The sequence below is a fragment of the Triticum aestivum genome, chromosome 4D, assembly GCF_018294505.1.
Source record: "Triticum aestivum cultivar Chinese Spring chromosome 4D, IWGSC CS RefSeq v2.1, whole genome shotgun sequence".
NCBI lineage: Eukaryota > Viridiplantae > Streptophyta > Magnoliopsida > Poales > Poaceae > Triticum > Triticum aestivum.
Window position 1 is genome coordinate 16,141,144 of NC_057805.1, and position 12,031 is coordinate 16,153,174.

A 12,031-nucleotide genomic window follows, 5' to 3' on the forward strand; every position below is an offset into this window, starting at 1 on the left:
CCCTCGTCGCCATCCCCCCCCTCCCGAATCGTCAAGTTTCCGACTCATCTTCACATGCGACGCCGTGTGCCGGCCGCGGCGTCCCCGTCTCCGCCTCGGCTAGCAGTCGACCGATGCAGTAAATTTTCATGCAACGAAGAAATAGCCATGCAATTTTGCTAAACCAAACAACTATCACTTGTGCACACTCAACACTAGCCAGCACAACCAAATTATCCATTTGATGCACGTCCACAGGAGAGAGAGGGGAGGGTGAAGAGAGAGAGAGGGAGTGTGTGTCGCCGCGAGAACTCCGATAGCCACCCCCCCCACTCCCTTTCTCTCTCCTCAACTTTTCCCTTTTTTACTGCCCTCTCTCTCTCCCCTCCCCGCACACACCCCATGCTTCCGCTTCTTCTTCCCCCATCAATCGCGAACCGGATAGGGGATAGATAGATCGCCCCCAAATCTTTGCCCGGAACACCGCGGCGGCCGGCCGCTTCCACCCAACGCCACCCCACCCCACCACCACCACCCCTCGCTCTCCCCAGATTCGGGCCTCCGTGGAGATTTCCGGGATCTTTCCGCCGGCGCCGTCGCCCATGGCGTGCTGACATGGTCTGCCGCGCCGCAAGCTGCCCTGCACAGGTCAGGCTCCGCTCCGCCCCCCTCTCCTCGCCCCGATCTGCCGGCCGGAGCCGCCACCCGGGTGGCGGCTCTGGCCGAGCGCCCGAGCTTTGACGAGCTCCTGATCTAGCCAAAGATTGGTTTTTGCTTCCCGGAGATCTTTCCGTGGATTCGGTCGCCGCGCTTCCATTTTTGTAGCCTCGGTTTTTCCTCCCTTTCCCGTTGTATTTCGCGTCCGATTCGGCAGGTTTCCAGTCAATCTCGCCGTGCTATTTCGGACTTTGCTTGACTGGCTTCTTGACTCATGTTTTTGCCTCAGTTGCTTCGATCCGACGAGCCAAGAAGATGAACGGCGCGCCGATCCCCGCGCCCCCGTTGGCGGCCGGCGCCGACGCCGCGGCCGCCGCGACGCCCAAGAAGAATGCGGTCGCCGAGATGGCCAGGCACCTCACCGTCGACACGGACGACGCCTTCGCCGGCCTCCTCGAGCTCGCCGCCGACGACGACGCGGACGGCCTGCGCCGCGCGCTGGAGCGCGCGCCCCCCGCCGCCGCGGACGAGGCCGGCCTCTGGTACGGCCGCCGGAAGGCGCTCGAGCAGCGCACCCCGCTCATGGTCGCCGCCACCTACGGCAGCCTCGCCGCGCTCCGCCTGCTGCTGTCCCTCCCCTCCGTCGACGTCAACCGCCGCTGCGGCCCCGACGGCACCACCGCCCTTCACTGCGCCGCGTCTGGTGGCTCGTCCTCGGCCGTCGAGGCCGTCAGGCTGCTCCTGGTGGCCGGGGCTGACGCCGATGCCACAGATGCGTCCGGGTGCCGTCCGGCTGATGTGATCTCTGTGCCGCCAAAGATGATTGATGCAAAGATCGCCCTCCAAGATCTGCTTGGGCTCCCAAAGTCTGGACATGGCTTGCTCCGGGTGGTGACAAGGGCCACAAACCTGACCTCGTCGCCGGTGTCATCTCCCACCGCCGAGGACGCTCGGTCTCCATCAGCTGCCGTGATGATGATGTCAAAGTTCCCAGACCTGCCGAGGGTTGCGACCTCAGAGAAGAAGGAATACCCAGTGGATCCATCCCTGCCGGATATCAAGAACAGCATCTATGCCTCTGATGAGTTCCGCATGTACTCCTTCAAGATCAGGCCGTGCTCCCGGGCGTACTCACATGACTGGACCGAGTGCCCCTTTGTGCACCCTGGGGAGAACGCTCGGCGCCGCGATCCGCGCAAGTATCACTACAGTTGTGTTCCATGCCCTGATTTCAGAAAAGGTGTGTGCCGGCGTGGAGACATGTGTGAGTATGCTCATGGGGTGTTTGAGTGCTGGCTCCACCCAGCGCAATACCGCACTCGCCTTTGCAAGGATGGCACCGGCTGCAATCGCCGCGTCTGTTTCTTCGCGCACACCACCGATGAGCTCCGCCCACTGTATGTCTCCACTGGGTCCGCAGTGCCATCCCCTAGGGCCTCAGCAACGGCTGCAATGGAGATGGCAGCAGCAATGGGCTTGATGCCTGGTTCTCCGTCATCGGTCTCGGCAGTCATGTCCCCATTTACCCCACCAAGGTCTCCTTCTGGGAATGGGATGCCCCCTTCTTTGGGCTGGCAGCAACCAAATGTTCCGACGCTACACCTTCCGGGCAGCAGCCTTCAGTCAAGCAGACTCCGAAGCTCACTTAATGCAAGGGATATGCCTATGGATGACTACTCCCTGTTGCAGGATATTGATTCCCAGCTTATAAACGATCTGTGCTACTCGCGTCTTGGTTCATCAGCAGGAGGGAACCATAGTTCTCGGACCAAGAGTCTGAACCCTTCAAACCTGGATGATCTCTTTTCTGCTGAGATGGTCTCATCCCCAAGGTACAACAATGCTGATCAAGGTGCTATGTTTTCACCTTCCCAGAAGGCTGCCATCCTTAATCAGTTCCAGCAACAGCAGCAGCTTCTTTCGCCGATCAACACAGGGTTCTCACCAAAGGCTGTGGACAACCAGCAGTTGCATTCACGCTCATCCCTACTGCAAGCATCACTTGGGATATCCTCCCCTGGCCGGATGTCCCCCCGTTGCGTCGAATCTGGGTCGCCAATGAACTCCCACCTAGCCGCCGCCCTTGCCCAGCGTGAGAAGCAACAGCAGCAGCAGCACCAACAGCACCAGCAGACAATGAGGAGCCTCAGTTCTCGTGATCTCGGGCCTAGTGCTGCAAGAGCATCGGCTGCTGTTGGCTCTCCTCTGAGCTCATCATGGTCCAAGTGGGGGTCTCCTTCAGGGGCACCGGACTGGGGCGTCAACGGTGAAGAATTGGGTAAGCTTCGCCGGTCATCTTCCTTTGAGCTGAGATCAGGCGGCGATGACCCAGATCTCTCCTGGGTGCACACACTGGTTAAGGAGTCTCCACCAGAGAAGCAGGTCACCACAGCTGAATCCATCAACAACTCTGTCAGACCTTCACCTCAAATGCATCCCAGTGTAAGTAACGGTGAAGGCTCTAGTGTGAGCACGCAGCTGAACCGACATGACCAAGCCGCAGTTATCGGAGCGCTGCTCGAGCAGATGCAGCTTGACGAGCAGATTGGTAGTCTAGCAGCAACATAGACGAACAACCAAACAGAGCCCGGGAGGTGCGAGAAGAAGTTACCATTGTTAGCTAAAGAAGAATTGCAAGTATTTTTTTGATTTTCTGTTCATTGAGGTCGTCAACAAGCAAGCAAGCAAGCGAAAAGGATGGATGGATAGCTGAAGGCGGTGATTCAGGGATTGGTTTTCGTTAATTTTTGGGAGGTAAAAATCAATACACAACTATTGAGTTTCCATTTCCAGTAGGTTAAATTAAAGAGTGGAGTTACCTCAGTTTGGGGCCGAACGGAGGTAGAGAGAATCGCACCCCGGCAGCTTCAGTTCATCAGCCAAAAAAGATTTAGTTGTCTATTCTGTTAATTAACCCTGTTATATTAAATTAAAAGAAGAAGGCTCGTGTGCCATGCCAGAATTCTTTCCTTTTTTTTACCTTGGTGGTTGTTGTTTATTTTGTTTTTTATTGTTGTGACATGGATACTTGATGTACTGATGGGGTATAAATGGTTACCCGGGCATGCTATAGTTCCAAGTCCCCAAATATGTTTCAATTTTAATTTTTCCTTCAACATGATTTGTGAGAGGATTACACCGTGGCCTTGTTTTCGGTCAGAAGATGTTGATTCCTCTATTGTTCGTGGATGATAATTGTAATGATGATAATAATGTGAAATTGTTACCGAATCTTCGTCGCTGTTTATTTTTTCGCCGTCGAATCTTGGTTCATCTGAAGTGCTCCCGAATTTCTTGTGACTGGTGGCTTCTGATGAATCGTTCGGCCGATGCAACCAGGGTTCTGTTTCTTGACTGGTAGATGGAATTTCAGGGCTAGTGGGTGCACGTGGTGGAGTCAGTTGTGGGTGCATTTTTATTGGCCAAGTGTGAGCGAGATAATGCGCCGACTAGTCAGTGTGAAGATCGTGGAATCTTATCCCCGTTTTCACCCTAGATCTTGATTCGAATTCGTGCCGGCATTCGGAGGACGCGTAGCCGCGATATGATTCTTATTGCACCAGTTTTTGACAGTGAGGCGGTTCTCGATGTAGAATATTGTTTGGTGCTTCTCCAACGGGAGTGGCCAAAACGAACCTCCTCAAATGTCCCGATATCCGTCCCTTGTCCGATGCAGAGAACAGAGAAAAGAAAGAAAGATAAGAAATGAATTTATGATGGGTTCAAGGCTGAGTTCGTGTGCCCGGACTCCCCCAACCCTCCCCTAAGTTCAGGGACGATTTGTGGTTGGTCCAAGGCTTAGCATGTTCGAACTCCCCCAATCCTCCTCTAAGTTTGGGGGCTGTTGGTGGGATTTCAAACGTCCAGGTTAGCATCTACAAATATCCGTCCCTTGTCCAATGCAGAGATCAGAGAAAAGAAAGATACAAAAGAATTTATGATGGGTTCAAGGCTGAGTTCGTATGTCCGGACTCCCCCAATCCTTCCCTAAGTTCAGAGCGGTTTGTCGGTGGTCTTAGGCTGAGTTAGCGTGTTAGTTTGGGGGCTGTTTGTGGGATTTCAAACGTCCAGGCTAGTTTACAGATATCTGATGACCGCCGGTGGATGGCAAAAAATGTCTGAACACACTAGTTCAGACATTTGACGGTTTGACGAGTCCCGTTTGGAGTTGCCCTTACAATCCCCTTCCCATCAATCCCTTTCCACAAAACTAAGTACTGTGTCGATTTCCACTCCTTCCTAGTCGGCAGCCCCATGGATTGAAGCATTGATTCGACATTGGCACTCCAGGGCGCCGGCCATCCAACAAATATCCGTCCCTTGTCCAATGCAGAGATCATAGAAAAGAAAGATAAAAGATTAATTTATGATGGGTTCAAGACTGAGTTCGTGTGTCCAGACTCCCCCAACCCTCTCCTAAGTTCAGGGGCGGTTTGTGGTTGGTCCAAGGCCAGGTTAACATGTTCGAACTCCCCCAAACCTCCTCTAAGTTTGGTGGCTGTTTGTGGGATTTCAAACATCCAGGTTAGTATCTACAAATATCCGTCCTTTGTCCAATGCAGAGATCAGAGAAAAGAAAGATACAGAATGAATTTATGATGGGTTCAAGGCTGAGTTATTGTGTCCGGACTCCCCCAATCCTTCTCCAAGTTCGCAGCGGTTTGTCATTGGTTTTAGGCTGAGTTAGTGTGTTCAGACCCCTACCCCCCACCCCCCCAAAAAAACCTCCTATAAGTTTGGGGTCTGTTTGTGGGATTTCAAACGTCTATGTTAGTTTACAGATATTTGATGACTGCCGGTGGATGGCAAAAAGTGTCTGAACACGATGGTTAAGACATTTGACGACTCCCGTTTGGAGTTGCCCTTACCATCCCCTTTCCATCAATCCCTGTCCCCGAAACCAAGTACTGTGTCGATTTCCACTCATTCCTAGTCGGCAGCCTCATGGATTGAAGCATTGATTCGACATTGGCACTCCGGGGTCTCCATCATTCCATCAAGACCATCACAAAACCAGTACAGGCATGACGTGCACAGGCCAGAAGCATGGTATAGGGTGATGACATGATGAGCAGAATTTTCTTCTTCTAAACGGAGGCAAAAGTTTTGCCTATCAAATAATTTCGGAAGAGAATCACCCAATTAATTTACAGAAAACCGGGCGAAAACCAATGGTGAGCAGAAATGGCTGCCTTTCAACCTTCGTTTTCAAGTTTGAGCACCTTGATGGCGCTACCTTTTGCTTGTGTGAGCAAGTTCAATGAATAATTGGCAAAATAAAATTGCTCCAAGACTAGCCATGCTTCCACAATCAGCAGGTGCACAAAGATCAAACATAATACACACCAGCCTCCAGGCACTAGTTCACAAATAGCATCGATTAACGATAAAGAATCAACTGTTACCACGAACATGAATCTATCACCACTCCAGCAGTAAGTTAAACTAATACAATTCAACCCCATTTCAAGTCAAATTCAAAGAATAAAAATATGAAGTCCTATAAGTTTCGCAAACACAAACTGCTGCAGATTGAAAGTAAGAGACGAACACTCCAGCTAATCTCTGGTTGAAATCGAGTATGGTACAAAACAGGGCGTTAGTTAAAAGTTACCAAAATCAATTGAGACATCACTGACTGACATTCATTTGTAGTCCGTAATCACTTGGAAGCCCATTTACAAAAAATGCCACCGCTTGTTTTTTTTGCGCGCTTTGTGGACATTAGATTTCCGGTCCTGGAGAACACTGCTGATCGACAAACAACTTACTCCCTCTTTCTGGATTTCTGAATCTTGACATAAGGCAAAAATCCAAAGAGGTGGATAATGCGCGGCTCCCACCCACGCTGCTGAGCTCGGCAGAACATCAAGAATGTGTTTGCAAAGTATGAGTTGAAGCCCATAAGCACATGCCACCATGCATGTCCCTGCGGGTTGATGACCCAGAGCGAGAGCTTCTTACAGAAGATGCGATCAACTAGCCAGCAAACTGTCGCCAGGAATATGGTAAGAACCCACAGCTTCGCGAGCCTCTTGGCAGCCAAGTCTTTCGTCTGAATGTAGTACTTGTACATCCGCGGGATGCAGAGAAGGCAGAGGCCAATGTAGTGCAACTTGAATACTACTTGGAATCGCACGAAGAAGTGAACTACAGCAAATGCAGCACCGTATAGGACAAGGAAAGTAGGCATGGTGCTCCTGTAATGCCAGTCTGGTGAATAAAGGACATACAGATATAGGAGAATTTCCCACACCATTGGAGTCTCGTCACTCTGCTGTAAGCTGGAAAACAAAATATGGCCAACACGAATCAATATATTGCAAACAGTAAAGCAAAACTGAAAGAAATAATATGAAGAATTTGGCTGAAGTTAAGACATGCTGAAACTGAGATGCACACCAAGAAATGCATGTGATGATCCATGAGGCCTCAAATGCACAGCCTTTACTCAACAGATTGAGAGAGAATGATTTTTAACTTGCACATCATGGTCTTAATTACAGGAATGCATCCACTCTACATAGGACTTGAAACAACTCACCTATTGTGTTTGATGCAATGGATATGGTATTTATAATTCAAAGTACATGCAGCACAGACAGTTGTTAAGGAGGTAAGTGGTAAGTAATGATGTGCATCATATGACCACCAAAAACAAGCAAGTTGCTTTATTCGGGAGACTTCTAATTTACTAATTTGCCAACCAAAAGGCAGCTAGATTACCCTATGCATTTTTCAAGGACCAACAGGAGTGGCAAATAGTGAGCGCCTGTAACTACTGAAATTTTGTCATAAACATAAGAAAACCATTCAACACAGACACCATTTCAGCAATGAACAGCTGTACCAGTTGTTGATGGTCAGCCAGGGCATAAGTACAACCATGCCAAATTTTTAATTCGGAACGTTCCAAATTAATCACTCGTTGTTCGGGTGCGCAAGTGCATATCAGTGCATAAGCATAGAATTTTGAAAGCAAGACTCGATGGAGAAAACAATCTAATGTGGCTTGTAATTTGTCAATGCAACCTTCTATACCCAAGTTTTCAACCTATGAAGACGATCCTGTTTTGTTTGTAATTTGCCTGTATTTTTGTAACTTCTCAGAGTAGGGCTATTTTCAATTTATTGAAGGGAGCCATTCACCAAGAATTTACAAGGTGTTCTAACAGAATCACATAGAAGTAACAAAGAATGTATTGTTTATGGCTTTTGGCTTTGTGCTGAAACACCGGAAGTAAAATGCACTTCTTTGAATATCAACAGCAGCGAGATCAAAGAAAAGTTCAGGTCAATAACAGCCAGATAACAATTACAATAGCAGGGCGTAATATATATAGCGCTAATACAAACTAAACACAAATTCATGTTAATAAAATATCTTCTGCAAATGATTCAAATGGCAGTAAATATAGGTTCATCAAGGTGCATTTATTTTCTGCTATCAGAAACTCTCAATCAAATGCGAGCACGCGTCGCTAAATGTAAAAGGTGTGTCCTGGGTAGTGTCTGAGAGATAGTACCTAACAAACTCGGATCTACAAAATATCAATATGTTCTGTGTATTTCAATAATTTATAGTCGCCAATACTACATCATGTTCACTTACTAAGCTGTAACCATCATAGACAGGAAATCAGCCAAAAAGATAATGAAAATGGTCACGGTGAAGCAAGAAACCACGTCTGAGCAAATTAACAACTGGCATTGTAGAGTCTTTTTTTCCCTCAAAATGGTAGGGAGCATGAAATTTAACTTTGATGTTTTGAAGCAAAGCCATAACTAGTAAAAAAGAAAGAGGAAATTACCCTAGATTCAACGACATGCTGTAACCAAAACCCATCCCATCATTGTGAGCGCAATTGCAAGATACGCGTAGTAGGAAAGAACAACATTCAACGAGCGAAAGGGCTAACTCCCAGAATTGCGTGATTACGATTAATACCAACCGAGAATACCAGTACAGTTAACTAAAAACTTACACATGTTGCAAGGTTGCATGGAAGATGATACTCCCAATAGAAAGTATCATATTGGATATGTGCAGGACGCTGAAGCGCTTCTCAAAACGTTGGCGGAGAGCATTCACGAGCCCAATAAGCGCCAAGAGAATGCATGGGGCATTAGAGAGAGTATTGTAGAACTCTGCGATGTATGACGAGCGCGCATAGTTCTCCTCGCACAGCTCAGTGGTTGATGTAACCGGCCCCCAGAAGCTCGCCACCATCGAATCCGCCATGGAATCGGCCATGATTACCTCTTTACTCGGTATGCTATCAAGAGGCTATGTCACAGCACGGTGTTGGAGGGCAGCAAACCAAAGACCTGCAGAAATGAAACGTAATTTTGTCAAGACCTACGCAGTGCTTGTGGCAGTTAATCATACTCCTGTGTGTACAAGATATAAAAAATGTCGGCATGTGGCGGGTACAGCAGGTAAAGAAGTCGTTAAAAGATAATTGACGTTTCCATCATATATATCCTATTCATCCATAAAAGGCAAGGGTAATTTTCCCACTAATGCAATGACATAATAACGGCGGAACACCTCTTGGCACAAACAATCCAAGTCACCATCATGGAAGGCTCACACGCAGCAAGTAGAATTACATAAGTAACTCCTACTCAGTGAGGGCTCGAAAAAAACCCTAACAACAATTAAACACAAGTGCAACCACTAGCTTCCTTGAAAGGCGCTCTTACAACAGAATCCAGCGGCACCAGCAGATCCCATCAGGGGTACGCACAGATTCGCCGCAGCGAAATCCGGCATCGATCGATTCCCAGTCCCCCCGACCAGCCCCACCGCACAAGCAAACGTCTACCAGACCCAGGCCGAATCTCCCACAGATCTGCCTGCAGTGGAGGCCGAATCAGCGGGAACGCGCACCAGCCCCCGCAGCGGCGATTAGCAGGCCGCCAGCCCCGAGACCGTCGGCGCGACCCCCCTCTCTTGGCTCGCGGAAAACCCGCGCGTCGCCGCCCGTCCAGAAAATTCAGATCGCCGTGGACCAAACCGAAGGGGGCGGAGGGATGGATGGACCGGGGAGAACCCGCGGCTAGGGTTTTGATCGGAAGGGATCGAGGGATCGGAGGGGGCGGAGGGGATGGTTACCTCGGGCCGGGCGCGGCGGGGCGCGGCGGGGCGCGGCGCTCCTGCGGGTGGGCTGTGCCGTGGTGTGCGCGCTAGGGCATGGAGGACGGCGAGGTCCGTGGGGCGCTTTTGTTCGCTTCGCTCGCTCGATCGATCCGTCGCTGTCTTCCTTTTTTTTTTCCTTTTCCCTTTTCCTTTTAACTTTTCTCCACGCGTCTTTTCCTCGGTGTTCGTTCGTTGGAATAAAAAAAAAATCGCCGTGGGCCGTCCGTCGGCGTGGTGCGCGGGCCTAGCGCGTGGGGCCCGGTGGCTTGACGGGTGGGGGCGAGAGTCGTCGGCCGGCCTTCCGCGGTGGCCGGCGGCCGTGCGCCGGGGCCGGCGGGGACCCCGCGGCCCGTACGGCGGTACACGCGTCCGGCCGTGCCGTGTACCCCCTACCACATTGTGTTTTAGTGCAGAAGAAGAATATACGTATGCATGCAGGGACCATTTTCCACGGTGATCCCGTCGTCTGGCCGTTACTGCCGACGGTGCACCGCATTATTGATTCAGAATATCGTGTAGAGCGTGCCTAAAATACAACTACTACTACAGTACCGCTAAAGTGCATCTAGATGTGTCATAAGTATCGCACGCACATCTTCGTCACTTGGTTTCTCTTCCCATGTCTACTGACGCTGGCCTGGTCGAAATCGTATGGCAAGTCAGGCATCGCGCACATAAGTTGTAATTTTGCGTTAGTGCATCCAGACCATGCCACCTTATCATTTTTGGGGAATCAGCCTGTGCATGTCGATCGCAATTCAAATTGTTTGCGTTCATTTTCGTAAGGCCATGAATGGTACACGTTTCGGATGCTTGCGGCAAAAATATATAGCATCTTTCATATATTTGTTTGTTTTGTTAAAGCTGGTGTCGTGTTAAGGTTGATTTAAACCTTTTCTTTTTTTATACCCGCAAAAGAAAGTGTTTTCTCTTTTAACACATTATTATTTTGCCACATGCTTTGTAAGTTTATCGTTTCTAACATTTGCATTTGTTTTTCATTAGATTTTTATGTTTCCAAACAGCAACTTATACATTTGTTATTAGTTTTTTATGTTTCCAAACACCAACATATACATCTGTTTTAACACGGTTCCTGTGGCAATTCACAGGGCATCGTCTAGTTTCCCAAACAAGCGAGGTTAAAATCTTTGACCTTGTATCAAAAACATTGTAAAAGTGTGTGGTTCATATGCGCGTGAGATACCTGTCATCTGGAGAAAAAAACAATTTTACAGGCATCGCATCGCCGACATGTGATTATTGTTGTTGATTACGACTTGCTTGAGGTGCCGGCCCATTTTTGCACCTAAACATTATCACAAATTTGTATTTGGCGCGGGCGGATGTGGACCATTTTCCCAGTGATATGTCAGCCTCACCATGTCACATTATTATTTGGATTATGTCGTAGTATTTTCCCAAAAGACAAGTGAGGTTACATCTTAGATCTTGTATGTCAAAAACACTGTAAACATGTGGTCCATGGGCACGGCACTTTTCACCAAGAAACCTAATTTAGTTGGCCTCACCGACATATAAATACTTTTTTGATAACGACTTTTTCTTTCTTGATAACGACTCGTTAGAGGAGCCAATTCATTATGCGGGCTTCACATTCTGGCACTACAACTACGTAATATTTTTTTTCTTGAAAACAACTCATAAGAGTAAGTTGTGATCATCGATGAGTTTATGGGCTCTCTACTCGTCATGGTGAATCTACTATATCAAAATAGAAGCCCCCACTACGTGATTTTCCTGCCCTCACAATCAGCCGGTCACAAATTAGTTCATTCGTTTGATTAATCATGGATGGACAGAAATTAGTTGTAAATTTGCATTAGTGTATCCATGCATGCCTTTTTTGGGGAAATCAGCTCACGCATGTCGATTGCAAATGTTTGCGTTCATTTTCGTATGGTCATGAGTGGTACATGTTTCGGATGCTTGCGGCAAAATATATAGCGTGCTTCATTTTTTTTGTTAAACATGGCATCACGTTATATTAGATTTAAATGTCTTCTCTTCTTTTCTCGGTGCACGTTGGTTCGGATTAAAAATCTTCGTGGCCCTTTCGTTGGTGTGGTGCGCGGGCCTGGCGCATGGGGCCCGCTTGGCGGGAGAGAGAGTGTGGAATCAGCCGCCCTTCCACAGTGGCGGACGGGGACACGTTGCTCGTATGGCGATACACGCGTCCGGCCGCTGTGGGTCCCAAATTTGTATTTGGTAGAGAAGAATGGACAGGTAGTG

The 12,031-nt window shown here is 48.7% G+C and overlaps 2 protein-coding genes across 2 annotated transcripts; one reads left to right on the top strand and one right to left on the bottom strand.

Annotated features, from left to right (window-relative positions):
* Positions 1–299: 299 nt before the first annotated feature.
* On the top strand, positions 300–3,772 carry LOC123095789 (zinc finger CCCH domain-containing protein 24). The gene is made up of 2 exons (XM_044517353.1): positions 300–627; positions 926–3,772. Exon 2 carries the CDS (start codon positions 952–954, stop codon positions 3,202–3,204), a length of 2,253 nt encoding a protein of 750 aa, XP_044373288.1. The 5' UTR covers positions 300–627; positions 926–951; the 3' UTR covers positions 3,205–3,772.
* Positions 3,773–5,999: 2,227 nt separating this feature from the next.
* On the bottom strand, positions 6,000–9,909 carry LOC123095790 (alkaline ceramidase). The gene is made up of 3 exons (XM_044517354.1): positions 9,755–9,909; positions 8,622–8,964; positions 6,000–6,920 (listed from the first exon to the last, which is right to left on the bottom strand). Exons 2-3 carry the CDS (start codon positions 8,888–8,890, stop codon positions 6,404–6,406), a joined length of 786 nt encoding a protein of 261 aa, XP_044373289.1. The 5' UTR covers positions 8,891–8,964; positions 9,755–9,909; the 3' UTR covers positions 6,000–6,403.
* Positions 9,910–12,031: the final 2,122 nt, after the last annotated feature.

What these genes read in the sequence shown, in the direction of transcription:
- LOC123095790 (XM_044517354.1), bottom strand. Translation starts at nt 8,890, where the DNA reads ATGGCCGATTCCATGGCGGATTCGATGGTGGCGAGCTTCTGGGGGCCG. An exon ending in CATGCAACCTTGCAACATGT is followed by an intron (nt 6,921 to 8,621) that starts GTAAGTTTTTAG and finishes TTTGTTTTCCAG; the next exon opens with CTTACAGCAGAGTGACGAGA.
- LOC123095789 (XM_044517353.1), top strand. Translation starts at nt 952, where the DNA reads ATGAACGGCGCGCCGATCCCCGCGCCCCCGTTGGCGGCCGGCGCCGAC.